Below are 26445 nucleotides of genomic sequence, written 5' to 3' on the forward strand. Positions count from 1 at the left end.
AAATTCCTCCGAACCGTAAGCAAAGCGGCGTCTGTTGTAGTTGATGCTGTTGGTCCATTCCATCGCCCAAGTGGAATCCGACCCACAATCTAACGGTCTAAAACAGACTAACCAGACAGATGATGGTGCTTGTTCATATAAGCCTTCTGATCTCCGTCAATAAAAAGCTTTGCTAGTTACCTACGTATCCACAGCCTGCCAGGGGTCCTTTCAGGGTCTCAAGAACCACAGCCTTTTGACAGGCCAGAGATGCGATGTCATTGGAGAGTCCCACCGGGGCTGTGCTGGATAAGTGCCCTAAAGGGCCAATTGGAATCTCGAAAGGCTACTTATAGTATATCAGACAACGCTACTACTGACCTTTGACTCAGTACCTATCTACGGATAGCCTTTTATCTGTTCGTCGTCGTCATCTTCGGATGTGTCACCACCAATTCAGCACTGAACCATCCAAAATGTCCATGTCCATGAACGGAAAAAAATTTGTGCAAAATTTTACATATGGCCTTGAGCGTGACTTCGTTTCATCCGCTGGAGGACCTGCCGCCTGGGCACCAGGCCATCCGAAACGATGGGGGCAAGAGAGAGCAAAGATTCGGCAGGGTGGAATCGCATCCACGCCCACTCTGAGTCCCGATGATAGGCTTGTGGCAGTGGGGATCGATGGAGAAATACGCGTCTTCGATGTTGCTACGCAGGCGCCACTCGAAGTGTTGACCGATGAAGAGTGGGTTGAGACTGTCCAGTTTGCGCCAGGCGCCGTTGACAGCCGCGATGGCAAATACACCCGCTATTTGCTGGCGTCACAAGGCGGCAGTGATGACAACCCACGGGTGATTCTATGGGAGCTGGACGAGCAAGGGAAACTCGTCGCTACGACAGAGCCCCAACTCAGCTTCGAGGGCGAGCTTGGCTCTTTCAGTCCGAACGGCAAAACGATGGTCTTTTTCAGCCAGAACGAGACAACCCAAGAGGAAAGCCGCGAAGCCGCGGCTCTTCCCTGTGTCAATCTGTGGAATATCGAAACTCGATCCTTTCGACACCAACTGCTAGGTCACACGGACCGTATTATGTGGGCTGCCATGAGCCCCGATAACAAGCTGGTCGCATCCGTCGCATGGGATGGCACCGCGCGGGTCTGGGACGCCTGGTCCGGGTCTTGTCTTCGTATATTGGGGCCGTTGGGCGGCCAGCTCTGGAGCGGAGCCTTCTCGTCGGATCAAAAGTTTCTCGCCTTTAGCCAGGGAAATCCCAGAACCTATATTCACGTCTACGATATCGCTACGGGGAAGCCGGTGTCTCGCTTTGATCGATTGCACATGGCGACCCGTTCTCTGTCGTGGAGGCTCGATGGGACCATGCTCGCCTGCGGGGCTGATGACGGAACACTTTGTATCTGGGATCCATACACCGGAGAGGATCGGATGCGATGGTGTCTCGCATTCGATGACTTCCTCATGCGTCGCTTTGCTAACACTCGAGCCGTGCAGTTTGTGGATTGTGGCCGGAAGTTGGTGTTTCAGATCCGAGAGGGAACCGTGGAGGTGTATGATTTTGAGAGCAATCTCAAGCAACAGTTTACAAGGGGAGTGGAGGACAAGATAGACAGATGTCCTGTCTCGGAGATGGTCTGCTCAGGGGATTCCAAATTTGTTGTGGTCCCGGATATGGATGGATCTTTGAGAATTTGGGACCTCTAGGCTTGTTTCTGTCAAGGCTCTTGTTGTGTCGTTAGTATAGGCCTTGGAATTGACGATGTTACAGTTGCACGCTTGGTCAATATATGCTGCGGTATCTGCACATGGATGATACGTACGCCTTTGGATTTAGACCACCGTCCAGCCTACACGACGTTACCGGGGCGCTGTACTCGTGTTGAAATGGCTAAAAGAGAAGACTTGGATGGGCAGTGTTCAGTTATTTCCTTCCCTTAACGATGAAGATTAATTCCCCCACTTTGTTTGACTAAAGATAAAACTTCCAGACTATTTTACTATGAGTCATAATACCTGTTTAGTTTTGCAGTTAAGCTCTTCATTTCTTTCATTATCTTGCGAACTACAACAATATCCATGTCATCGATCATGACCCTACTTCCCAACACTGGCAATGTAAGCAGTCAGGTCTAGCACCCGACGACTGTATCCCCATTCGTTGTCATACCAGCTCACAATCTTGACGAAGTTCGGGTTTAGAGAGATGCCAGCCTTGACATCAACAATCGATGAATGAGGATTCCCCTTCATGTCACTTGAGACAACATCATCCTCGGTGTAATCGAGAATACCTACTCATCTTTAAGTTATACTCTCAAAACAGAACTATAGTCAGCTTACCCTTTAACTGTCCCCGTGCAGCTTCCTTGATCGCAGCAATGATCTCCTGATATGAGGCTCCTTTCTCCAGGCGGCAGGTCAGGTCAACCATGGACACATTGGAGGTTGGCACCCGGATAGACATTCCGGTTACTTTACCCTGGAGCTCAGGGATCACCTTACCAACGGCCTTGGCCGCCCCTGTACTGCTCGGGATCAGGTTCTCAGCCGCAGCACGGCCGCCACGCCAGTCCTTCTTCGAAGGTGCATCAACTAACTTTTGCGTAGCAGTATAAGCGTGAACCGTGGTCATCAGGCCTTCAACTACGCCAAACCTCTCATGTAGAACTTTAGTCAAAGGCGCCAGGCAGTTGGTAGTGCAGGAGGCATTCGACACCACGTCGGCCCCTGCGTAGGTCTTCTCATTCACCCCCATGACGTACATGGGTGCATCGGCAGAAGGCGCAGAGATAATGACCTTCTTGGCGCCCCCGCGAAGGTGAGCACTTGCTTTTTCCACGGTAGTGAACACGCCAGTTGACTCAATGATATATTCCGCCCCAGTATCCTTCCATGGAATTCTGGAAGGGTCCTTTTCCGCATAGAACTTGACCTTCTTGCCGTCCACAACAAGGCAGTCACCGTCAATGTGGACATCATAGGCACAGGTGCCGTGGGTGGAATCGTACTTGAGCATGTATGCCTAAGCATCCGACTGGATATCAGTAACCATGTTCATTCGACATCACACCATCCAAGGGGATACATACCGCGTATTGGACCTCGATAAATGGATCGTTCACCATCACCACTTCGGTGTTTGCATGAGAGAAGGAGTTGCGGAATATGATCCGACCAATGCGGCCAAAGCCGTTGATACCGATTTTAGCAGCCATTTTGTTCTTTGGGAGTCTTGAATTGCAACAGGAAGGTGTGGTATTGATTTGGGTTGAGTTGATAGAAGGATGATAAGAGGCTAGTAGGCGATGAAGGGAGAGGGCACTATTTTAACCTATTCTTGATACTCGGTCATACGGCCTCAGAATATACCGTCATCGGAAGATGACTTAATGTAGCAGAGATTACTATCTACAAGGATGTCTCTGGTGTACTCCGTAGATACTAGGTAGAGTCTGTTTCCTACCTGGTAGGTAGTCACCACTTGCCGGATCTGGACACCGGGCTCAAGACAAATGACACTCTGGACCCTCGGTATTATGTAGACATATGCACTTAGGGACGACAGGTAATAGTGTAAATAACCCTGTGGAGCGGTGGCACGAGATTAGTTGTGGCCTACTAAGTAAGACTTCCAAATTTAGTGGGATCAGCTAGTGGAAGGCCTAAAAGGCTCAACCCTAGTTTATGATATCACCAGTGCTTTAGGCCACCGACTGCGCCTGACCCGGATGATTCAGCAACGAGGACGAGGAGGAGAAAGAGATACGAGTCTGGAGAATCATGACCGAGAATGATGAAAGTCTGGTGATCTCTAGGTTAACCAATCCAAGTCCAGGGCCGACTGTCTGATCAATCCGAATGAGATCCACATTGGAGATCGGGCCTAATTCGAAGTGCCTTGCCGTTTCTCATCTACTTGTTCATGGCCTCGGAGAAATAAGATCAGTCTTGATGAGTACACCGATATCCTTGATTCGCTCACCGCTCCCATGATGTGTCGCGGCTAAAGAGGACCACTGGTTGGGTGCCAAAAGACAAGAGTATGACTGTCTCTAGTAAGCAGCCGGGTTCCGATGGGCGGATATCAGCACGAAAGTACCTTTGCCAACCGCAAGGGATACATAACCTCCTAAAACATCTCAGTGGTCAAGATCTTGGAATCTTAACAAGTTCTGACCCACTATTCTGATCTCGGACAATAACCTAAGTAATGGTCTTGGTTGAACGGGGTTCAAGGATTCAGTAGACAAGGGTTCGGGGCATTCATTCTCCCTGAAGCTGTGAGCCCTGTTCACCCAGACGTATGATTTATCCAAGTCCTAAGGGGCATCACACCAGGGGTGAGAGTGGCCATGCAATATCGCACCGGTCTAGAGTTGTCCTTAATATGACTAACTTATGTGTCTGGGTGTGGGTCAGAGGGGCGTGGTGTGAGTTTTGGTCGACCATCTATCGTTTAGGCCATGTGATGCATAACTGGGAAACTTATTGGTTGGTGAAACGAATACAGAGAGGGATGTGCAATTCGGCAGGTGGTCATTGTAAGCTGGACTGCGCATTAAATCACTCAAAAGTTAGGTGTGCCGTGCATCATTCCGGGAGATGAGATGTGAAACGTAAGTCAACATGTCCCAACAACTTGCTCCTAGGATCGGGAGTTCGGTGTGCAGTTCGACTCAGAGGACTATGAAATACACCTTTGTAGGATATCAGTATGGTGCACAATCTCTTAATGACTATGTGATACTGTATCGAGTAGTAAATTGCAGATTTAGACTTTGATTCCTGTCCTTAAGGCTATCGTAATTAGGAGGAAGAAGAAGAGAAAAAAAAAAAAAAAAAAAGGAAAAGGGAAAACAGGGAACAGAGAACAGAGGGCGCCAAAGAGTCGAGGTGTCTTCCAAATCATCATGTTACGGACCATACGAGACCCTCAAGAAACAGAATACGGATTTACCTGAGATACTTCTCGAAGAAGTCTGCAACCTGGGTGTACCTGATCCATGAGTGTCAGCAGTCGCTTTCTGGGAAAGAAACTGAAATTCCCCTTACCCTCGTCTGTATTCAGCATTTCCCTCTTCACCGTCCAGATTGGCCCGGGCTCCCATCCAGCCATGCCACATGGTGCTGTACGTCTCGACGTGGCCACCGATACCATTCGTGCTGATGATATCCGCATAGCCTTGAATTTCCTCCGCTGGCTCATCCTTAGATGCAAGGACGATATGAGGAATTGTAAGTTTCTCAGCGTCCGATTTGTCAGTCCGACTACGAGGGAGTGAATCGAGTCAGTATTCGTCTTTTGTGTACATCGATTTGAGGTCGGACATACCCCGGATGAACTTGCCCAGTAGCTACAAACGGCGTACCGGGCCCAGATGCTGTCACAGCAACCTATGAATTCCATGTTAGATACGAAGGTTCACGTAGCCCATGGAACAAATCAGTTCACCTTCCCACCCCAGCACAGTCCCAGTGCAGCCCATTTGGATACCGACGGAAATAACGTGTTGTACTGCTTGGTTATCTCCAGCAACGTGTCCACGTTCCTCGGGATCGAGGTTTCATTGGAGACGAAACTCGTAAGGGCTTTTTTCTTCTCTTCTGTGTCCGTTGGGAACCATCCGGGCTGGGCATAATTCCCTTCGAAGAAATCGGGCACCAGAACTAAGGAGTTCAATCTTGTAGCGAGAAGGTCTGCCCCCTGCAGGGTCTGGATGGCCATGCCGAAAATGTCGTAAAGGACCACAAGGCCAGTGGAAGCATTCGGCGGACCCGTCACATCTGGAAACGGTCAGAACTGGTTCTTGTGCATCGGGGTGTGACTTGCAGGTGTTCAGGCCAGCGACTTCCTTGTAGGTGCCTTGGGTGGTGTATCCTTGGGGAATCACCGGTGGTAGCGTTCGACATGCGTCGCAAGACATGGTGGGATTCTTCGTAGGGGTGATAGTGTCTTCGGAATTGTCTTATGTGGACTTCATGCCGTAGTTGAGAGGGACGTTATCTTATAATAAGCGAACGCACTAGTAGTCGGACATTATCTCTTAAAGCCGGCGGGGATAAACCATCAGATAAATAAAGTAGGCTAAGCTTTGCGTTGCATGGCCGGGACCGGCCCGGAAACGGGGCACTGGACTGTCATACAGAGCCTTTTGCCCCAAATGAACCTTGCCCAATGCAGTTGACGAAAGAAGGTCAATATAATCTGGATCCATAGCGACCTCTGGGATTGACACTAAGACGAGGTAGTGGCGAGCCATGTCCTTACCACGTTCTGCTTGTCGACCGCAAATCGACTCGACAGGATCAACGGCCCATGGCAACGAGGCAACGAATGAAACGGAAGATATCAACCCAGTTGAGCCCAAAGCTTGCGCTCAAGATCAGATTGGAAAGACCAAGAAAGACAACCCCGAACTGTATCCGGTCGGAAAAGAGCCTGACACCAAAGATGACGCTCCCTATTGTTCCCTTTCCGAGCGCAAAAAGATCTCCGTGATGTTAACCGCATCGTTCTCGGGCATAATATCCCCAATATCTGCTAGTATCTACTATCCAGCACTTCCCACCCTTGCGAAGGACATGCATGTCTCTATCTCCATGATCAACTTGACCGTCATGACATATCTGGTAATTGGTCTCTCTTTTCCATCCGTCTGTCCCAGATCTTCCTGTATTCCGAACAAGTCTAACATGTTTCGAGATATTACAAGGAATTTCTCCCTCTTTCACCGGATCCTTTTCGGACGTCTATGGACGACGGCTGGCTTACATATTTTGTTACACCACATACATCGGGGCCAATATTGGCCTGGCATTACAGTCCGATTACGCAGCATTAATGGTCTTGCGTTGTGTCCAGGCGGCTGGGAGCAGCGGAACAATTGCGATCGGAAGTGCTGTAGTGGCAGATATATCGACGCGAGCCGAGCGAGGCAAATACATCGCATATGCGACCATGGGGACGACATTGGGCCCGGCCCTGGGACCCGTTATTGGAGGTCTCCTGGATCATTTCCTTGGCTGGAGATGGATTTTTTGGTTTCTCGTCATTTTGGGTGGCTTTAACTTTGCCCTCATTCTCGTGACATGTCCGGAAACGTGCCGTGCTGTGGTGGGAAACGGTTCAATCCCCCCTGCCAAATGGAATCGGCCTTTGTGGGCGATGCTGAGAGAATCGCTGAGACCCCAGAGTCACGAGGTAGAGAAGAAGATCGACTATGGCACTCTAGAAAAGAGCAGAGCGCGCCCGAATCCACTGACATCTGTGCGCATCGCTCTGGAAAAAGAGGGCGGCCTGATTCTCATCTACGGGGCACTGCTCTACGCTGGTTACATGATTATTCTGAGCACTCTGACCTCACAGCTAGAGAGCGAGTACGGATTCAACTCCATCCAGGTGGGACTATGCTACTTACCACTAGGAATCGGAAGTCTAACATCCCGTTGGTCCGCAGGGCCTTTGCTGGATTGGAATTTCAAACGAGAAGCTAAGCGCCAAAACCTGCCCATTGTCAAGAACCGTCAACAAGACATCCGAGACTTCAACATTGAAAAAGCTCGGCTGGCTATTACAATGCCTTTTGTGTATGCCGCTTGCTTGTTACTACTTGCGTACGGGTGGGTTATGAGGTTTAAGACTCACCTGGCGGCTCCCCTGGTGTTGTTGTTCTTTTCCGGCCATCTCACCACGGGGGCGTTTTCGACCCTTAGTACGCTGATCGTTGATATTCATCGCCAAAGTGCGGCAACCGCCGTGGCTGCGAATAACTTGTTTCGCTGCTTGCTTGCAGCTGGTGCGACGGCTTTCGCGACACCTTTGATCGATCGGATTGGCATTGGATGGACGACTACCTTCATTGTAGGTGTTTGGATTGTCTTCAGTGCGTTTCCGTGGGCAGTTTATCTCTGGGGACATACATGGAGAGAAGAGTTGCGTGTGAAACAGAGTGAGGGAGATGGTATCCTAGCATAGCTACATTTCAGATGGAGCAAAAGACGTACATTCCTTTTTTTAATTCAAAAGTTAATACATTAGTAAGACTCGCATATATTAATTTTAAAGCCGGCGCTAAGTTGGATCGATGCATCGGACGTAACGCAGTTTCCGACGAGGGTGAGATATAACTTAATCCAGTGTATTTATTAATCACCGGAGATAACGCGGTCTTCGCATATTCCTGGACTTGGGGCCGGAAATACCGCAGTCTACAGTAGTCAAGGAAGTAGTAAACGTGTTGTAGAGAAACTCGATCCTTCCAAAAGAATACCTTTGATATAAAATCCCTCCCCATGGCCAGTCGGAAATGAATATCAGAATGTTTCAGTACCGTCTTTGATCTTCAAAAGCACACCTCCCTAGTAGCGTTTTACCTCCCGATCATGTCTTTCAACCGTGCAGCCTTCCTCCTTGCAGCTCGTAAGACTCCCCTCGAAATCCAACAGGCACCTTATCCCTCGCCAGATCCGGGTACTATTGTGGTGAGGAATCATGCCGTCGCTATCAATCCGGTCGACTGGAAGCTACAAAGTTTCGAGATCTTCCCCTTGAAATATCCTTTTATCTTGGGTGAGGATGTTGCGGGCGAGGTCATCGCCATCGGCAGCGGGGTGACCAATTTTACCATAGGGCAGCGGGTTATCGGGTGCGTTATCCCAGATTTAATCCTTGGAGTCATTCCTCAACCAAATTAACGAGCGTTGCACAGACACTGTAAGAATTTCACAGCTGGAGATAATCGATACTCCGGCTTCCAGAACTTTACCGTCCTATCCGCAACCCTAACAGCACCTCTACCCCCATCAATCTCTTATGAGGAAGCGGTTGTCCTTCCTGTCTCAGTCAGCACAGCCGCCGCCGGTCTTTTCCAGAAGGACTATCTCAACCTACCTCATCCATCTCTGTCCCCTCAGTCCTTGGGTCAGACAGTTCTGATCTGGGGTGGTAGCTCCAGCGTCGGCATCAGCGCCGTGCAGCTCGCTCACGCCGCAGGTGTTGAGGTCATCACGACAGCTAGTCCTCGCAATCACGCTCTTCTCAAGAACCTTGGCGTATCGCGGGTTTTTGACCACCGCAGCCCCACTGTTGTCGATGACATTGTCGCTGCGCTTGAGAACAAGCATGTGGTCGGGGCATATGACTGTATATCGGAGGATCAGACCCAGCGAGCCTGTGCGGAGATTCTCGAAAGCAGCAATGCTGCTCGCAAGATTCTAGTATACACGAATGATGTCTCAACCCCAGAGGGATTGCCGTCTTCGGTCACCTCCAAAGGTATTTTCTGTCTTACGGTGGAGGATAATGAGGTGGGTCCTGCCGTGTGGGCGGATTATCTGCCCCAGGCATTGGAATGTGGTCAGTTCAAGCCTTTGCCTGAGCCTTTGGTCATTGGTACAGGGTTGGAATGTATACAGACGGCTATGGAGAGGAATATGGCTGGGATGAGTGCGTTGAAGGCTGTTGTTAAGCTGGTTTAGTTCTTTGGTGGCCTGAGGGGCAATCTCTTTATCCGGGTTGAGTGGAGGATGTTGTTGGCTTTGTTTGATTGACTTAGATAACAATTAGTGATATAGATTGCTACCGTTTACGGGCTGTGGATTTGATGTTGTATGTGTGAAATGCGTTCTAGGTGGATGGTACCGGATGGTCGATTTAGTCCGCCATACGGCAGTCTATACCTGCAAGCCAGTCAAGATGAGAATACCCCATCACACGGATTTTGCTCGAGTATCTCTTTCTCTGTGTTTAATAGGATATGCATCAAAGCATATGGATAAGCTAGTAGGTCGTTCTTCCAGTGCGATATCCGATCCAAAGAAGCTAGATCGCAGGTAGCACTGCCTGTCGACATTCCGGCCAAATCAATCTATCTGGGAGTAATGAAAGCCACAATATCTTAATTTCATGTAACTCCGCATGAACGCACTTGTGATGAATCAATAGTCAATGAAAATTATCACATCGGACTTTGGGGCTGACCCCATGGTTCAGCTTAACCAGTGTTTGTGGAGGCACATATTACCTACCATTGCGCTTCAAAGTAGATTAACGGACCCCTAGTTCCTGTATTATCAAGCCTGCTGTTCACCAGCATCACTGGCCTGTCCCGGGGGGAATTCCAACAAATGCACCCGTACAACCCGCCTCTACGCACTCCGCAAGGCTCCCAAAATGCACACCCCTCTTCACCATCCCTGGAGCGTAATGAGCATATTTGGCCGAGTTTGTCATTATATTTCGAGATGTAACTGGAATGACAGGCTCCCCGAGCATGCACCAGCAGGTATCTGTAATAATTGTTGCCCCGAATCCCTCGATGATATCGATATGGCCAGCCTTTTTCGACTTTTCGTACGTATCTCGGCCGGTAGTTATGATAACTTTAACATCGTCGGCTCTCTTGCGGCCTAAGCATAATCTAGAGAGAGCCTCGAACTCTTCAAGAGAGAAGTGTGGATTTCCCAAGGATACAAGGTCAACAGAAGAGTCCGGTGCGGAATTGAGCATATGCCAAGTGTCAACTAATTCTTCTTGCCAAAGCTCTATAACGGGTAGGTCTTGTTCTAGCTCTGCAAATTTAGAAGCCTCAGGCGTAACACCTTTGATGTGAAACATTGCAGCAGAAGCAGTGGTACCAAAAGCGGCACTGAATGCTTTGAGATCCATGAGCCGTGGTTGCAGATTCTCTAGCCCACAAACCAATGGTATGTTATGCTGGGCTAGCTTGCCAATGACATATCCCAATAGCGGATAGTAAGAGTCATTGATCGTTCCCAGATCGCTCACCCGGATACACATTGTTGGCCGTCGACCCTCAGGCAAGTGGCATCCAGCTGATGGAGCCCTACCGGTCAAAGCAATGCAAACATCAATAAAGTCGGGATACTTCTGGGTTTGAGCACCAAGGACGCTGTTAGCGAAAACAACAGCGTTTGACTCCGACCATCCAATGTTTTGCCCGGTCTTGGGAGCGGTGTCAAGCGTGTACGGGGCGCAGGTGAAACTGGGCTGTGCACCCATAGAGAGGTAGATATTGGCTAATGTGCCCGCCTGTGTAGCCAACTCCGGGTCGACGTTCAGTTCTTTCCAGCGGCGTTGATCGATCGAAATAGAATTGAGGGTGGTTGGAAGGGTAAATTTAGCACCCATGGATTGGAATTTTTGGGCAAACAGAAGACTCGCAGGGCCTGTATATATACAGGCGTCAATGTGAGCCTGCGAAACGTCCAATAGTGAGCGCGCTCCTTGAATGGTTGCAAAGCTTCTGATAATCTCCAAAGCAACCTTGGCTGCTTGGCCCTTTTCACCAGCCAGAATGCTCCGATCTAGATCTGAAAGGTTGATGTCGCCTTGAATGGGTTCGGCAGGCAGTTTCGGAGTCGGTAACAGACCGTCAGTGACTAGCACAGTCTCTCCATCAATGGCAGCGAAGCGTCTATTGCATATCTTCGAGAAGTCCGAAGAGGACAAGACCACAACCGGTATGGGACATCCGAATAGCACTTTTCCTACTAAAACCCCGAGAGTCAGAATCTGCTCGGGCTTCTCGAAGATCAGTGCAGCTGGAGCACATCCATTCAGCAGAAGCTCAAGCATGACTGTGCTACCTGAGCATGAACCTCTACCGCAGGGAATAGCAAGAATTCGGCCGGCGATAGACTGGCCGCAGAGCGGATGGTGATGGTCTACCACCTGTCCAGTTTCAGGGTTCACTCCTCCCCAAAAGCTGAGTCCAACCGGGCAGAATTGTAACTCTGCAGATGCAGCGCCCTTGATGAGACATTGACCACGAAATTCCATTGTGCTGCTCACAAGACAACTGCGTGATATGCGAAGAATCTAGTAGTTGAGACAAGTCATAGCATTCGACTCTTAGACCTTCACCAGCTGATGTATCCGAGGTGCAGGCAGCCGGTTACTTGTTCTCTTTGAGATAGAACAATGAGCAGCATACAGAGTAACTTAGTTATGGTTGGTTAGCTTACTTAACCCCGCCCGACCTTGGCACTCTCTCGGTATCTGATAATGATGCTTGATTGGGGCCTCTTTCTCCCCATGTCTGGGGGCATGCCAAATGATTCTAAGTATCATGACTCATTTGTGATGACTCTAAGATCCTTGGAAGTTAATCTGATATTTGATTGACCTTCATTCCGGTTCTTTGGGGTCCAAACAGGATCGAAGATATTACTCTTCCAGGATATCGGGGCTGTTTGATGGATTTGTCTTGTCAAGCTGCAAACTCTGCAAACATTGCAAACGGCTGATCCCATTTTCTGATTGGTCCTACTACTAGTACAACTCAGTAGTACTTCCATAATTAGACTAGGGAACACCTTTCCCCCCAAGCTCATTAATGATTGTTGATGGATATACGACGGAGCTGAACAAGCATATAAGGCTTCTGCTGTAACACAGCTTCCCAAAATCTTCAAGGACACTTTAACCCAAGAGTAAAGTCCATTTCTATCTGGCTTTGGCATTTCCTCTTCGTACCCTGCAAGCCTTGCTCAATCATTACCATGGCTTCTTCTATAGCATCCCACCAAAGGCTGGTCGAGTTTGACCTTGTTCAATCTCACTACAAGAAAGTGGGAGATCACGAAATCCGTGCGGATTTTATCATCCCCCATGCAGAGTGTACCGGGAAACGACCGCTCATTGTCCGGTTTCATGGGGGCGGTCTTGTAAGCTCAAAGCCCGACCTGACTTTTGATTGGCAAAACCAAATATTGTATATCGCTAACTGAACCAGATAACTGGAGACTCACTATCCATGGACTGGTTCCCGCAATGGCTTCTTGATCTGGCCAAGAAACATCATGCTGTGATTGCAACTGCCAACTACCGTCTTCTTCCTGAAGCGACGAGTCTCGACATCTTCGAAGATGTCGAAGACTTCTGGACTTGGCTCCATTCCTCGGAAGTTGAAAGAACCCTGTCGTCATGTGTAAACCCAACAAAACTAGATCTTGACCGTGTCATTACGGCTGGCGAATCTGCGGGTGGCCTACTCAGTGTATGCCTAGCGCTGGCTCATCCGGACGAGATCCGAGCGGCAACAGCAAGTTACCCATGTCTCGATATGGCGTCGGCGCACTTCAGTACGCCAAACCCGGTGCCATTAACCAATCCACCCGTCCCTGAGTCGCTGATTGACGAAACTCTAGCCCTGGGCGAGCCTGGAGCTATCAGATCATCCGTTTTGTTGCCCGACCGATTTGATTTGATGCTTGCAGCGATTCACTACGGGCGCATTACCCAACTATATGAGAGAAAAATTGGGAGCTCACACCGACGAGATCTGCGGTATCCCTTAGAAAAAATAGAGCAGCCAGATGTCAAGATTCCTCGTGGTGGAATTGCGATCATCCAAGGACTCCAAGATGACATCGTGCCCGCCGAAGGCAATCAGAAATTTGCTGAAAAGGCACGCGAGGTCATGAAAGGTAAACCAGGGGCTGATAAAGTCATACTGACTTTACGAGACGGTGCCCATGGATTTGACATCATGACTCGTTTAGAAGAGGAATGGATCCAAGAACACCTGAAAGCGGCGGTTGAGGCTTGGTTGGCATAGAGGAAGGGCCAATTCGTGCGTGTACATACTATACAATAGGTACATAAGCAGCAAAGCTGGCTCGCTGTACATGATGTACCTTAGGCCCGGTGATATTCAATGGACAAAGAGCCTATCAGGTGACGGTCACGGTATTATCTGATCTTGCGGCCAGGAGGATACAGATGGGATTATTTCTTCCTTAGGAATTCCCTATCAGGATTTTCGATTCAGCCTGCTACTTCGTGGGCCGAGCACTATGTGTACACCGTTGATCCAATAGAGTAAATCCTGAGCAGTTGCTCTCGAATATGGTATTTCAAGTCTTAGTGTTTTCTATCGCTAATAAACCCAAACTAGGATTGTATAGGCAAAAGATCGAGAATACAACTCGTGCACCTGATGAAAAAACTTGAGAAAGAGACATATGCAGACTCCTAGGTTTAAGATGAATATCCTCAAGGGGGGTTGGTTGGAGGGCCTGAGAAGTTGCCGTCAGGAATGCTTGGGTAATGTTTTGTACGCCTGGATGCATTAACACATAGGAGTATATGTGTGTCCTGCCACAGATGGTCATCCCTGATACTAATTTGTCGCAGAGTGTATTAGGTATTTTATGGAATGTATCAATTTCCAGATATCGCGGCAAGGTCAGACATTGAAGCCTTGCAAGCGAGACTGCCAGACTATCTGACAATTTGTACGGTATTCTACAGGCAGCACTGGCCTATATCATTAGTCTTTTCATGACCAGCATTGGTGGTCTCTAGGACTTTTTGACAAAGAAGGTGAAAGGCTATGCTATCCTGTCGGAAACGTAGACTTGCGTGCCACTAAGGGGTTGTTTTTGATCTGAGATTACTATATAACTCGCTCTAACCCAATCCACTACTGTTACGTGTTTAATACTAGTATATGCTTGGGACACTGCTGCCCCCCTATATATATTTTTTTTAATAATTGTTCAAACTCTATAGACCTATACATGCTTTAGGGTTCTCAGTGACCGAGTATACGAAAGAGTAATTAGGGTTCCGAAGGCATCCAAATACTATGCTGAACGGGGTAAGACCGAAGGTCACAGGACTCCGCCCACCATTAGGGCCCGCTTATTCTTCTGTCTTGAGCGACTTGCATCGTACTATGTACATCCACGTTTTGATAGGACTTAAAGATTTCAAGAACTCGACTACGGCACTTCTCAAACTCCTATCAGCCCGTGTCCTGTATCGCCTCCATGGCTACCACCACACCTCCGCATTCTCAGCGAAAGCGCCGACGTCCGGCTCTTTCCTGCGAGCAATGTCGTCGTCGAAAAATCCGGTTAGTTGGAGTTGCTCCCTGACTCGTTTGACATACTCTCATTCGGTTCCAGCTGCGATAGAAACTACCCGTGTGCTAACTGCTTACGATCTGACCCTCGATCCTGCCATTATGTTGACACGGATCGGAAAACGCATATCGCACACGATCAGGTCATCGATTTGGCCCCCACGTCATTTTCAAACAGCAATCCACCATTGGACTCGTCCATCCGCCCTGATGATGTACAGTTTTCTGGGCGTCTCGATGTAGGTGCACTCCCATTCCCTCGTTCATCGTTGGCAAGTCCCACAGTTATTCACCATTCTAAGGCTTTGCATGTGCCTGCAGATTTACAGGCAGGATCGCTTGTTCAGTCATTAACAGATCGAGTACGCCAACTTGAGAAGAAGCTTGACGAAACCCTCAATTTGCAACCACCAGATAGCTGTCCAAGCCAGCCACCCACTAGAACGCGTGAGCACAGTTCAATCAATGGAAGGTTCCTGAAAACGAGGTTCTTCGGGAACAGCCATCGATCTATATGTGAACACAGGGTACCCCTCCCCACTTATGAACTGGGATGACATGGACTAAAGCTTAAAAGGTTCAAGGCATGATTCATATGTTCTACCAGAAGGCGTCTGAGATCCCCGAGATACAAGTTCTCTACGAAAGATGCAAGCAGCTCGCAAGAACAGTCAAGTCACAAGAGATAATTCAGCAGAATATCTGCCCTGACCTGAGGGATTACATGCCACCGAAACAAACATCTGACAGGCTTATCCAAGCGTACCTTCGTACTTTCGAGTCTGTCTACCGCATCGTACATGTGCCATCATTTCTACGTGAATATGATCAATACTGGAAAGATCCTCAAACAGCTAGCCCGGCGTTTATTATCATGACTTTACTAATGCTAGCGATTGGGAACTCGTTTTGCCAATCTGGAGACCCAGATAAAGACTATGTTCCGCGCTCTACATCATCACAGTGGATATATACGGCACAAACGTGGCTCAGCTCGCCGTTTGAGAAATCCCGTCTCAATATCGCTAGCCTCCAAACACAATGCCTCCTCCTTTTGGCCCGCCAGACAAATGGCATTAGCAGTGACCTTGTCTGGATCTCAGCTGGCGCTCTGCTTCGAACAGCTATGCACATGGGCTTCCATATTGACCCTCGTCATATTAGGGGCATTTCTTTCTTCGATGCACAGCTTCGACGGAGGATATGGCATACAATCCTTGAGATCGTTGTCCAGTCTAGTATGGATGCTGGAGGCCTTCCTCTAATTCATTGTGATGACTACGACTGTGAGCCTCCTCTTAACATTGACGACGCCCAGATGGAAGATTTCATTCAGGCAAAGCCCCTCGAGGACTTTACCAATACATCCCTGCAAATACTTTTACAGCGATCACTGTCTGTTCGTCTACAAGTTGCACAGTTTTTGAACGACTTCCGCCGTGGCGCATCCTACGACGAAGCTTTGCAGCTTAGCAAAAGCCTTACGAATATATACCGTGAAAGCTCGGCCCTATTTGACGCTTTTAAAACTAGTGGAAAAGCTCCCACCGTCTTCCAGTCAAACCTCTACGACTTGATGACGCAGCGCTTCCTGCTTGCTCTTCATGACCCCTTTGCTATAAAGGCAAAAGCTGACCCGACATTATATTACTCACATAAAGCGGCCCTCGGAATATCCATACGTATCCTAGCACCATTTAGCACGTCGATACCGGAAGATCTTGACTATACCGCGTTGCTGCTCACGGGCTCTCCATCATTTCGGGACGTTCCTACCCAAGCAGCTGCTATCGTTGCAGATGACATCATTGGCCGAATTACGGAGGAGCAAACTAATACTTCCGTATCAGCTCCCCAGACGTCATATCCTTTGCCGCACGAAGATTCCAGGCGTGTTGTCGAAAGGTTTGTCTCATGTGCATTGGCACGGGTTGAATCTGGCGAAACGAACATCAAAGGTTATCTAGTGTCTGCATGCTTTCTGGCCAAGATTGAGGCTATGGAGTGTGGTCGACCAATCGATGAAGCGTTGAGTAGGACTATCTTGTCAGTTCTTCAAAGGTGTTCAAAAATCTTGGAAGACAGGGTTGAAAGATTGGGCCTTTCACAACCAGGAACAGGACTGAATACAGCAACTAATGAGGAATCAAGCCTGACTGAATTTGATAACCAGTTCAACTGGTCTCACAGTGATGATAATGTAAGTTGTCTGCTTGTTCCTCGTTGGGTGTAGTGTGTATTGGAGGTGTACTGATGGGATTCAGGATATGGAATTGGATATAGGCTCATGGTTTCCTTCCCTTGCATTCATTTAGGCTGGAATCGTAACAATGTTGCATATTAATGTTGAATACTGCCGATGTGAGATCTATCTATTGATCTGGATTGTTGGTTATAATAGAGCGAAAGAGGAGACAAGGGTGCTGAGTTGCAAGGGGGGCGGGGGCGGATTTATAGGTGCTGTGCATATGAAATGATAATTCTCTTAGTATTGGATATCCTCCTAGGTTCTTATTATGAGGGAACGATACACATAATGATGTAGCCATCACAGATTCCAGGCAGATATCAGTCTTCTGTCTCTCGTTATCTACGTGTATGTTTGGAAGACGAGCCACTAAGACCATATCTCTACTATCATTTACAAGCCATAGCATATGAGATAGCTCGTTCTTTAAATCATAGGTCTTGGAGATATGTACATGGAATTCGAAAGATTCCCTATCTGCACCGCCAGAATCCCAGAGTCATCGAGTAACCAGGCAACAGATGTTGCAGAACCTTAGCCGAACAACCACCCATGGTTTGTGAAGGAAAAGCGAAAGCAAGTTGATATAGACTGAAGTCTATATCGATACTCGCTCACCATTCACAGATTGCCGTACACTTGATCTCCACCAATAACCGCGGATTCGGTAATTCTTTGACACCAATTGTCGTCCTTGCTGGCGCATCCTCGCGATTGGGCCACACTTTGTTCCATTCTTCATTCATACCTTGATAGCAACCGGCCAAGTCAGTCAAGAACACCGTTGCATCGACAACATTCTTAATGCTCCCTTTGCCGTCGGTTGCGCCACGAATAATGGTGTCCATGTTGCGAAGAACTGCCGCAGTCTGTTGGCGAATATCCAATGTCCATGTTCCATCTGCATGCTCAATCACGCCGTCCCAAGTCCCATTTCCGCGGCGTGATGATGTACCAGAGACATGGATGGTACGAGAAGCGGGGTTTGTGGGGAGAATGCGTGCATGAGGGTAGTTGGCGAGGCCTTGGGCTTTTTCAGGTGGAAGGAAGAAGGCCGAACCGTTTGACATGTTGAAAATTATAAAAGTAAATTTCACCAGAAGTAAATTTGGAGCTTTCAATACGCTAAATCAATAAAAAGGCGCGTAGTTTTTTCTAAAAACTAGAGCTGTAAGTGTCCCTTTATAGCTTCATTTGATATCCGTCGGATAAGGACCCGGTTCCGGGTCGACGGGTGTGTTCCGTGATTTTAACACCCATGGGACGGTTTAGTTGGGACAAGCCAGGCGGCTAATCGCATAAACTTCCGATTGAATAATTGGAAATTTTCTTGGTCCTAAGGGGATAAAGAACCTTGGCTTAGCTTCAAGCTAAAAGTTCAGTCGTATAATGATTAGGGCATTGAGCTCACATGGTCCGGAAGGGTGCGGGGTGTTTTGTCCCATGACGTACGGACTAGCCTAGTCTAGTAGTACTACGACTATACCTGCATTTCCACGTCTCTCATCTCTGACCGTCTTCTTCATCCCTTTCTTAGCTGGCTTCCAAGAGCCAACAACCATCGACAAGATGACGGCCCAAACCTTTCGTCAGATCTCAGCTCACAATCTCAGAACATTCCGCCGCAATTATGTGTCGGAGATTTCGGGTTCGCTCGGCGATCTCGGAACCTTTCTCCCTATCGCCATAGCACTGGCCATCAACGGCACCGTCTCGCTGTCCAGCACCCTCATCTTCTCGGGGCTCTTCAATATCTTGACTGGCCTGTTCTTCGGTATTCCACTGCCTGTTCAGCCGATGAAAGCAATTGCCGCGGTAGCAATTGCCAGATCCTTCAACAATGGCACCATTGCCGCCGCCGGAATCTTCGTGGGCGCGTGCATTTTCGTATTCAGCGTCACTGGTCTTCTTCACTGGTTCGCAGACGTAATTCCTATCCCCGTCATTAAGGGTATCCAGGTGGGTGCAGGCTTATCGCTTGTCATCGCTTCTTGTGGAAATATCCTGTCTTCCCTTGGATGGGTCGGGCCGTCCTGGGCGGATAACCGGATCTGGGCCATCGCAGCGTTCGTTTTCCTCGTCATCACCAATGTTTACCGCAAGGTGCCCTATGCGCTGGTAGTATTCATCCTTGGCATTATCTTTGCCATTATCCGCAGTGCGTTGGTAGCTGACCTGCCGTCTCTCGCGTTCTGGCACCCTTACACCGTCGTCCCCACTCCTGGACAGTGGTCCGTGGGTGCTCTTGATGCGGGTATTGGGCAGATTCCACTCACGACGCTGAACTCCATCGTCGCCGTCGTACATCTTGCGGGCGACCTGATCCCGAATGTCCGTACGCCTTCAGTCACGTCTATCGGACTCAGCGTTGCCGCAATGAACCTGGTAGGCTGTTGGTTCGGCGCCATGCCTGTCTGTCACGGTTCTGGCGGACTAGCAGCCCAATACCGATTCGGAGCACGGTCTGGCTCAAGCGTGATTTTCCTGGGCCTCCTAAAGCTGGTGATTGGTATCTTTTTCGGCGAAAGCTTGGTGGGTCTGTTGAAACGGTTCCCTTCGGCGTTGTTGGGTGTAATGGTGATTGCTGCGGGACTGGAGCTGGTCAGCGTGGGAGAAAGTCTCAATACCACTGGTGCTCGGGATATCATGAAGGCCAGTTTTGGAATTTTGGGTGATGCCAGACAGGATATTGCGCCAATGCTCAGTGATGCGGACCGCAAGAGACGATGGACGGTCATGATGGTTACCGTGGGGCTGTTAGTTGGGTTTAAGAATGATGCGATTGGATTCCTGGCTGGCATGCTGTGCCACGTCGGCTATGAGCTGCCTGGTCTCTGGGAAAAGGTACGAAATCGGTGGAACGAGGGTCGGGTCAGATTGCAATAATCGCCCGTTTGACAATTTCGAACAATAACGCTGTTTATGACTGCATACGAAGCTTACTACTGAATGATTTTTTTTGTCTTCGGCACGTTTCTACGCCGTTTCTAGCCCACGATATACATAGCAGGATGTTTTGTTATTCGCTCGAGGATTACTTTCCTCCCTGGGGAGGCGCACAGTAGGATGGAGCTGGCACCATGGCTTTGCTAGGAGATTCGCAGATCGAACAAGTCAATCGGAGCCTTAGGAATCAACCATGAGGATCTTCGGCGTGACAATCGTCTTTGGAACGAGGCATGTTGGATATGGATTTCAGCCGCTCTACCTCGAAACTTTGGCTAACAAAATATCCCAAAAGAGGAGATAACTGTCGTACAGAGTCAGGAAAGCGTTGACATGTTTTTTAGCTTGACCAGTTTTGTATGGTGCTTGATGATGACGAGTCACTGGCATTGTCGAATATTCCCTTCTCGCACCGAACAACGGAGTAGAGAATTCTGGGTCATACCAATCACCATCCATTGCAGATTAAATGTCCTTAGCTTAGAAGTTCTACTTGCCTTGCTAGTGAGTTAAGAGTACACATATGAAAGGATATTCTCCAATTTTATATACAATTGAATCCTATATTCCCACTGACTAGAAGTATAGTAAGACGATTGAAGGTTCATTCACCTAAACACAAGATATACACATCATTAAGTAGGCATCATATTAAAACCCCATCGAGTTCCACCCCAGGAAATTCAATTCAACCTCCCATCAAATAGATATAGACCATCACACCAGAATAACCCAAGCCCTAATCATAAGATTCACCACCCTCCTCATCCAAATCCGTAATGCGGCGTACTCCCCCAGCCGAAGAGTTACCTGCAGTCAATTGCCGACCGGTTTGGTCATAATGTTTCTCATCCACGATAGCCGGCTCGCCGAGGTCTTGACGGTAAGTGCGAACAGTCGTGGTTCCATCCGGTTCAGTCTGAGAATAGGTAGCATAGCGCTGACCGGTAGCGGTGGTGCCGTCGTCGGTGCTGCTCGAAGAGCTGTAGAAGTAGGAAGAAGAGCTAGAGTAGGATTCGGACATTTTGGAGTTGAGTAGAGTAGAGAATTGGTTTTCCAGATATAGACGTTTTGTATGAAATTGTAGTAGAAGGGTTTTGTTATGATTGTGTATGTAGTTTTTTTTTTTTATCTAGTCTTGTACACGTAGTTGAGATTCTGTTGGGTGCAATTGCGAAATGTCTATCTATATATCTACTCTGTAAGGCCGTGTGGCGATGGATGATATCATACCAACATCAGTTGCGCATGGGATCTCCACCTATGAAACACTCTAGGAAATGGTGATATATTTTCCATGTGGCTGAATGTACTGTAATTTAGTGGTGCTCAGGAGACTCTGTACTACGACTTTCAAATAAAGAACTGCTTGTGGAGTGACGTTATGGCTCGTGTTTTTTGGTGGGCTGGACGCCTCGTTTGGCTGATGCGATTGTTCTAGAAGGTTGAATGGATTTCTTCGAATATACTGTCCAGGGATTTCCGTGGTTGGGGGTCCGTTGCTGTGGGACCTTTGTTCCTGTTACCTGGAGGGTGCTGTGGTGTTGGCTGCTTTCTGGTGGGGTTGTTTATATATATTGAACGGGGTGTTGGTAGCGGATGTGTTATGTGCAATAGGTGATCGGTTCTATGCCGATTGTGGGGTTTGTTATATGTTTGCCAGGATAGGAGCTAGTTTGAAAGCCTGGAAAATTATATTAGGAGTCCTCAAGTATAATAATTGGACTATGAGGTGGTAAGAAGAGAAAAAAGAGATGAGGATACATGGAAGGTCAGGGATGGAAAATGAAAAAAAGTTGGAGACGCGGGGAATCGAACCCCGGACCACTCCCATGCTAAGGGAGTATTATACCACTAAACCACATCCCCAATTGGATGAAAGATATCAAGGATTAATGTTTTATAACCTACAAACAGCAGTTGAGTAAATTACACACTAGCGTATTGCTTATCCAATCGGGACCGATAGAACTTTTCCCGATGCGATTTTATCAGAAAATCTTCCAGACCACCACAAAAATTCCCATTAACGCCCTGCAGCGCCAACGCAGCTGGTGGATGAGCTGCCCTTTGTCGTATAACGTCTGTCAGCTGTTACTGTCAACTATTCTTGCAGCAAGATCGGAGAATTAATCATAATATCCACCTCTCGCAGCCATGGCTGCCCCCGTCCTCCCTCTCCAACAGGTCAAGCTCCCGGCGCTGCCCTCGACTCGCTTGACACCAGAGCAGCAATATTGGAAGACCTTTAAGAACCCCCTGCTGATTCCCTCGCCCGCCAATGGTCCCGTCAACCTAATCACACAGCCTTCCGCTCCGTCGTCCGCCGCCGCCTTCCCATCTCTCACCCAGCCTCCCGATGTCTTCACCGTGACCACCGGTGCCCGAGTCCAGATTTACTCTATTCGCACCCGGAAACTCCTTCGCACCGTCACTCGCTTTGATGACACTGTACGCGGCACGGATGTTCGTCCCGACGGTCGTGTGTTTGTTGCTGGTGACGACACCGGTGCGGTCCAGGTGTTCGATGTCACCTCGCGCGCGATCTTGAAGACATGGCGGGAGCACAAGCAGCCCGTCTGGGTGAGCAAGTTCTCCCCCAGCGACCCGACTTCTCTTTTCACGGCGAGTGACGATCGCACCGTGCGACTTTGGGACCTCCCGAGCGAAAACAGCGTCAAGACGTTTGTTGGACATACTGATTATGTGCGCAGCGGTGCATTCATGCCGGGGTCGCTGGCGTCTTCCGGATTGCTGGTGTCGGGTAGTTACGATCGTACTGTGCGCCTGTGGGATCCGCGTGTGGAGGGTCGGTCTGCGATGACCTTCAAGATGGCTGCTCCCATTGAGAACGTCCTGCCCATGCCGGCGGGTACTACGGTGCTTGCGGCGGCTGATAACAAGATCGCTGTGCTGGATATTGTGGCTGGAAAGCCTTTGCATATGATTCAGAGCCATCAGAAGACCGTGACGGCGCTAGCGTTGGCTTCTAATGGTGAGAGACTGCTGAGTGGTGCTTTGGACGGTCACATGAAGGTGTTCGAGACGACTGGATGGAATATGGTCTCTGGATCCAAGTACCCCTCGCCTATTCTTTCGCTCCGCGCCATTACCTCCGGGGCAGCGCAGGAGGATAAGCACATCGCAGTTGGTATGCAGTCTGGTCTGTTGTCGATCAAAACCCGACTCTCCGGCCAGCAGAAGATCAAGGAAAAAGAGCGGAGGAAGGAAATGCAGGCCTTGTTGGAAGGCAAATTGGAGGAGCATGACCGGAAAGTGGCCAAGCAAAAGAAGCTACGGGGCTCCGGCTGGGAAAAGCGTTTCCGTGGTCGTGATTTCATCGGCGAGGGCGTGGATATTGTCATTGAAGGCCAGGATCGCAAACGGAAGAAGGAACAACCTTGGGAGCACGACCTTCGCAAGGCCCGCTATTCCGCCGCCCTAGACCAAGTGCTGGCTTCGGGCGACAAGACCGCACAACTTACTCTTTTGACCGCACTTCGACACCGTTCTGCTCTCCGCGCATCCTTACAAAACCGCGACGAGGTTACCCTGCAGCCGGTGCTGCAATGGGTGTACAAGAGCATTAGCGAGCCTCGCTTGGTGAATCTCAGCGTCGAGGTAGCCATGAACGTCCTCGACATCTATTCAGGAAACTTGGGCCAATCCGCAACAATCGACAAGCTGGTTGACCGGCTGCACCGGCGCGTGCGAGACGAAGTGGAAATGGCTCACCAAGCATGCCAGACAAAGGGCATGCTGGATATGTTGAAGGCGGCCTAATCGAGCCACCGCTGCACTGGAATTGACATAAAATAAAAGCAGATGTTTGACTAGATTTGTTGCATTACTGGATACCTGGTTGGAGTTTGGGGTTTGGGATCGCCCAACTGTATCATGGCAATATAGATGTAACTAGCGCAATTGATGAATATTGACGTCCATCACACAAAACTCCATCCAAATAGAATCAACCACAATCATTGATACAACTGGGAGAAACCCTCCCCATTCTCCGGCGGTTGCAACCAATTCCGCTCATCATATTTCCACCCATCCGCGCCCTCAATAACGTGGAAAGTATACGCAAACCGACTCCGATCACTCGTGTTCTTCTCACTCTTATGCAAAACATTCCCATGAATCAAAACCAACGACCCAGCCTTCACCTCCAAAATCTCCACATCCTCCTCTTTCGGACCCTGTCCCTCCACCTCCCCTTCCTCCATACCCCTCGGCAAACCCGGCCCATCATTCTCTATAAACTCTGTCCCAACCACCACACCCTCATCATTATACCTCCTCACAAACCTCCTCTTCACCACCCCCCCCGTCCTCCCCCGATGCGAACCAGGATACATCCCCAACGTCGCATTCCCCGGCCCGGCATCCTGTAACGCAAACCACCAGCCTACGGCCGACGGCGGATCCGTATACAAAAACTCCGAATCGCGATGCGGGGGCACCGCACCCCCAATCCCCGGCTGTTTGCATATCACCATACTCTGAAGCACCCGGGGATCCTTGAACCCCAAGGACTTCGCGATCGCCGCATTACGCTCCGACAGCGACACGGCCCGGAACGGTTCCGAGAGACTGTGCAGCGAGTGCCCGATCTTGTTCACCGCTTGCTGCTTGGGCTTTAGAAGCGCGGGTTTGCCGGTGGATGGGTCGGGGGAGGCGGAGAAGGCGTCGGGTTCGAAGAAGAAGCGGACTTTGTCGCCCGAGGTGAGGAAGTAGTCGTCGCCGACGTGGGGTTTGTCGTCCTTTAGGTCGTCGCCGGTTGTGAATTGAGTTAGGGGGTGTGTGTCCAGTGGGAAGGTGTCGAGGAGGTGGTTGGTTTCTCTGAGGAGAGAGGTGATTTCGGTGGGCGTTAGGTGGTCGGGGAGGACTAGGTAGCCTTTCTCTTGGAAGGAGGCGAGTTGGGCTGGCGTGAGGCCTTCCATTGTGGTTTTTCTTTCTTTCCTTTTTTGCTTGCGTTGGAGGTTGTTGGTGTTGGTGTTGTTGTTTGGGAGTGTGTGAGTTGGTTTTCGTGGTGGGATAAATAAATGCGGGGAACGTTTTTATTTTGTTGGCGGGTCTTATCGGCTTATCGCGGCCTCGGAGCTTGCCGAGCTTCAGGTACCGTACATGATAAGGGTTTCTTTAGTCCGAGACTTTATGATACTGATTTGACTATGGGGCTGGAATATATTTATTATCATAGAGCGTACTCATACTGGAATTCATATTAGGCTGTAGAGTGATGACGCTGTCGTTTTACCGTCACACCAACCAATTTGCAAGATTATCCCCGTAGTTGTACTAGGTTTGCTATGACGAAGAACAGCCGGTCTTTCTCCGTGCAAGTACTTTGGCTAATCCTCGATCAAGATGCACCGTTGCGGAGGCTGGAATCCTCATGCTGGGAGCTGTAACCCACAGCACATCTTGCACTTTACAGAGAAATATGTGTAGTTCTTGAACAGATCATTGCTCAAGTCAGCAAGGAGAGGTGTTTTTAACTCAGGAAAACAACCAAGGGGGTTATCTGCCACTGACAAGGCTACTATTTCTCTCTGAATGATAGAATCTGGCATTCTGTCTGCTTCGAGCTTCGAGCATAGATTGGATGATGGGCAAAGTTTGCTTGCAACTGGCGATCAGCGTCGACGACAAACTCAGCACGCCTTTTGCTGGTTTCTTGGTTGGAAAGTCCAGGCGTCGTGTACGCCGCCGTAGCAACCATGGGGCTATGTTCCCGGTACGCTTCCGCCTCATAGTCTGGGAAAACAATCTAATAATGGCTATCTATACTAGTACCTTGCACATCGATGGATAGCAGCGGATATGCCCTAGAGTGGCTAGCAGCGCCATGCAAGACGACGCGCCGACATACTAATGAAGCAGCCTGACTAGACTGTGCATTAGTAGGGATATAAATATAGCGCAATGCTTCCATTTGTTTGCTTTCGGGTGAAAGGAATCTTTCAAACCTCTCTAACTATCCGATGCACAATGCCTGCATGAAATGGGTGCGAGAATGACCGGGTGAGTATCCACATCTCGCACCCTGTTATTCTAGGTTGCTCTGGCTTCCCTTTCCTGTCACAGTTGACAGTTTCACCCCTGGTTTATGCGTCAATAGTGCTTGTTTGCTGATTACGAGGAGATGTTTGAACATCAAACGGGTGCGGAGCATCATGCATGGCCCTGCCAGGATAACACATCTACTGTCGAACCAATTCTTCAAGCGCTAATTCGGCGACTACTTGGCACATACCCCTGCGTCAGGCTACAGGTGCAAGACCACTTGTGCCGCCATCGGTGCTTCGTTACTGCAGCAGTGATGAAACATGCTGACGCGAGTTATTTCTGCGGTGAT

The 26445-nt window shown here is 49.1% G+C and overlaps 11 protein-coding genes and 1 non-coding gene across 12 annotated transcripts; 7 read left to right on the top strand and 5 right to left on the bottom strand.

Annotated features, from left to right (window-relative positions):
* The first annotated feature begins 397 nt into the window (after window positions 1-397).
* On the top strand, window positions 398-1819 carry BDV38DRAFT_232411 (WD40 repeat domain-containing protein). Its single transcript, XM_032053036.1, has one exon. It carries the CDS (start codon window positions 939-941, stop codon window positions 1698-1700), a length of 762 nt encoding a protein of 253 aa, XP_031920017.1. The 5' UTR covers window positions 398-938; the 3' UTR covers window positions 1701-1819.
* Window positions 1820-2090: 271 nt separating this feature from the next.
* BDV38DRAFT_277017 (type I glyceraldehyde-3-phosphate dehydrogenase) lies at window positions 2091-3211 on the bottom strand (the record flags this gene model as incomplete). The annotated part of the gene is made up of 3 exons (XM_032058388.1): window positions 2091-2287; window positions 2337-3018; window positions 3086-3211. The coding sequence occupies 3 exons, from the start codon at window positions 3209-3211 to the stop codon at window positions 2091-2093; spliced, it is 1005 nt and encodes a 334-aa protein (XP_031920018.1).
* A 1899-nt stretch (window positions 3212-5110) lies between these two features.
* Window positions 5111-7971, top strand: BDV38DRAFT_289738 (MFS transporter; the record flags this gene model as incomplete). The annotated part of the gene is made up of 4 exons (XM_032061324.1): window positions 5111-5231; window positions 6237-6241; window positions 6324-6626; window positions 6700-7971. 4 exons carry the CDS (start codon window positions 5111-5113, stop codon window positions 7969-7971), a joined length of 1701 nt encoding a protein of 566 aa, XP_031920019.1.
* Window positions 7972-8378: 407 nt separating this feature from the next.
* On the top strand, window positions 8379-9473 carry BDV38DRAFT_289739 (zinc-binding alcohol dehydrogenase family protein; the record flags this gene model as incomplete). The annotated part of the gene is made up of 2 exons (XM_032061325.1): window positions 8379-8641; window positions 8705-9473. 2 exons carry the CDS (start codon window positions 8379-8381, stop codon window positions 9471-9473), a joined length of 1032 nt encoding a protein of 343 aa, XP_031920020.1.
* Window positions 9371-12099, bottom strand: BDV38DRAFT_289742 (aconitase family protein). The gene has a single exon (XM_032061326.1). The coding sequence runs from the start codon at window positions 11794-11796 to the stop codon at window positions 10090-10092; it is 1707 nt and encodes a 568-aa protein (XP_031920021.1). The 5' UTR covers window positions 11797-12099; the 3' UTR covers window positions 9371-10089.
* Window positions 12100-12367: 268 nt separating this feature from the next.
* BDV38DRAFT_232415 (uncharacterized protein) lies at window positions 12368-13713 on the top strand. The gene is made up of 2 exons (XM_032053037.1): window positions 12368-12683; window positions 12752-13713. The coding sequence occupies exons 1-2, from the start codon at window positions 12519-12521 to the stop codon at window positions 13574-13576; spliced, it is 990 nt and encodes a 329-aa protein (XP_031920022.1). The 5' UTR covers window positions 12368-12518; the 3' UTR covers window positions 13577-13713.
* Window positions 13714-15473: 1760 nt separating this feature from the next.
* Window positions 15474-17888, top strand: BDV38DRAFT_289744 (fungal specific transcription factor domain-containing protein; the record flags this gene model as incomplete). The annotated part of the gene is made up of 4 exons (XM_032061327.1): window positions 15474-15499; window positions 15536-15705; window positions 15742-17087; window positions 17763-17888. 4 exons carry the CDS (start codon window positions 15474-15476, stop codon window positions 17886-17888), a joined length of 1668 nt encoding a protein of 555 aa, XP_031920023.1.
* Window positions 17889-18652: 764 nt separating this feature from the next.
* BDV38DRAFT_5452 (putative sulfate/molybdate transporter) lies at window positions 18653-20180 on the top strand. The gene has a single exon (XM_032063522.1). The coding sequence runs from the start codon at window positions 18705-18707 to the stop codon at window positions 20019-20021; it is 1317 nt and encodes a 438-aa protein (XP_031920024.1). The 5' UTR covers window positions 18653-18704; the 3' UTR covers window positions 20022-20180.
* Window positions 20181-20769: 589 nt separating this feature from the next.
* BDV38DRAFT_277026 (uncharacterized protein) lies at window positions 20770-21105 on the bottom strand (the record flags this gene model as incomplete). Its single annotated transcript, XM_032058389.1, has 2 exons — window positions 20770-20820; window positions 20872-21105. 2 exons carry the CDS (start codon window positions 21103-21105, stop codon window positions 20770-20772), a joined length of 285 nt encoding a protein of 94 aa, XP_031920025.1.
* A 773-nt stretch (window positions 21106-21878) lies between these two features.
* Window positions 21879-21950, bottom strand: BDV38DRAFT_t6. Its single transcript has one exon. It is a non-coding gene; the product is annotated as a tRNA-Ala (tRNA).
* A 156-nt stretch (window positions 21951-22106) lies between these two features.
* Window positions 22107-24026, top strand: BDV38DRAFT_232420 (snoRNA-binding rRNA-processing protein UTP15). The gene has a single exon (XM_032053038.1). The coding sequence runs from the start codon at window positions 22239-22241 to the stop codon at window positions 23862-23864; it is 1626 nt and encodes a 541-aa protein (XP_031920026.1). The 5' UTR covers window positions 22107-22238; the 3' UTR covers window positions 23865-24026.
* On the bottom strand, window positions 23964-25153 carry BDV38DRAFT_5458 (phytanoyl-CoA dioxygenase family protein). The gene has a single exon (XM_032063528.1). It carries the CDS (start codon window positions 25025-25027, stop codon window positions 24062-24064), a length of 966 nt encoding a protein of 321 aa, XP_031920027.1. The 5' UTR covers window positions 25028-25153; the 3' UTR covers window positions 23964-24061.
* Window positions 25154-26445: the final 1292 nt, after the last annotated feature.

Source organism: Aspergillus pseudotamarii (assembly GCF_009193445.1).
Source record: "Aspergillus pseudotamarii strain CBS 117625 unplaced genomic scaffold BDV38scaffold_1, whole genome shotgun sequence".
NCBI lineage: Eukaryota > Fungi > Ascomycota > Eurotiomycetes > Eurotiales > Aspergillaceae > Aspergillus > Aspergillus pseudotamarii.

Excerpts from the sequence above, each read along its gene's own strand:
- BDV38DRAFT_232411 (XM_032053036.1), top strand. The coding sequence starts at position 939 with ATGGTCTTTTTCAGCCAGAACGAGACAACCCAAGAGGAAAGCCGCGAA.
- BDV38DRAFT_289742 (XM_032061326.1), bottom strand. The coding sequence starts at position 11,796 with ATGGAATTTCGTGGTCAATGTCTCATCAAGGGCGCTGCATCTGCAGAG.
- BDV38DRAFT_232415 (XM_032053037.1), top strand. The coding sequence starts at position 12,519 with ATGGCTTCTTCTATAGCATCCCACCAAAGGCTGGTCGAGTTTGACCTT. Across the intron at positions 12,684-12,751 it reads GGTTTCATGGGGGCGGTCTT|ATAACTGGAGACTCACTATC; the intron begins GTAAGCTCAAAG and ends TAACTGAACCAG.
- BDV38DRAFT_5452 (XM_032063522.1), top strand. The coding sequence starts at position 18,705 with ATGACGGCCCAAACCTTTCGTCAGATCTCAGCTCACAATCTCAGAACA.
- BDV38DRAFT_232420 (XM_032053038.1), top strand. The coding sequence starts at position 22,239 with ATGGCTGCCCCCGTCCTCCCTCTCCAACAGGTCAAGCTCCCGGCGCTG.
- BDV38DRAFT_5458 (XM_032063528.1), bottom strand. The coding sequence starts at position 25,027 with ATGGAAGGCCTCACGCCAGCCCAACTCGCCTCCTTCCAAGAGAAAGGC.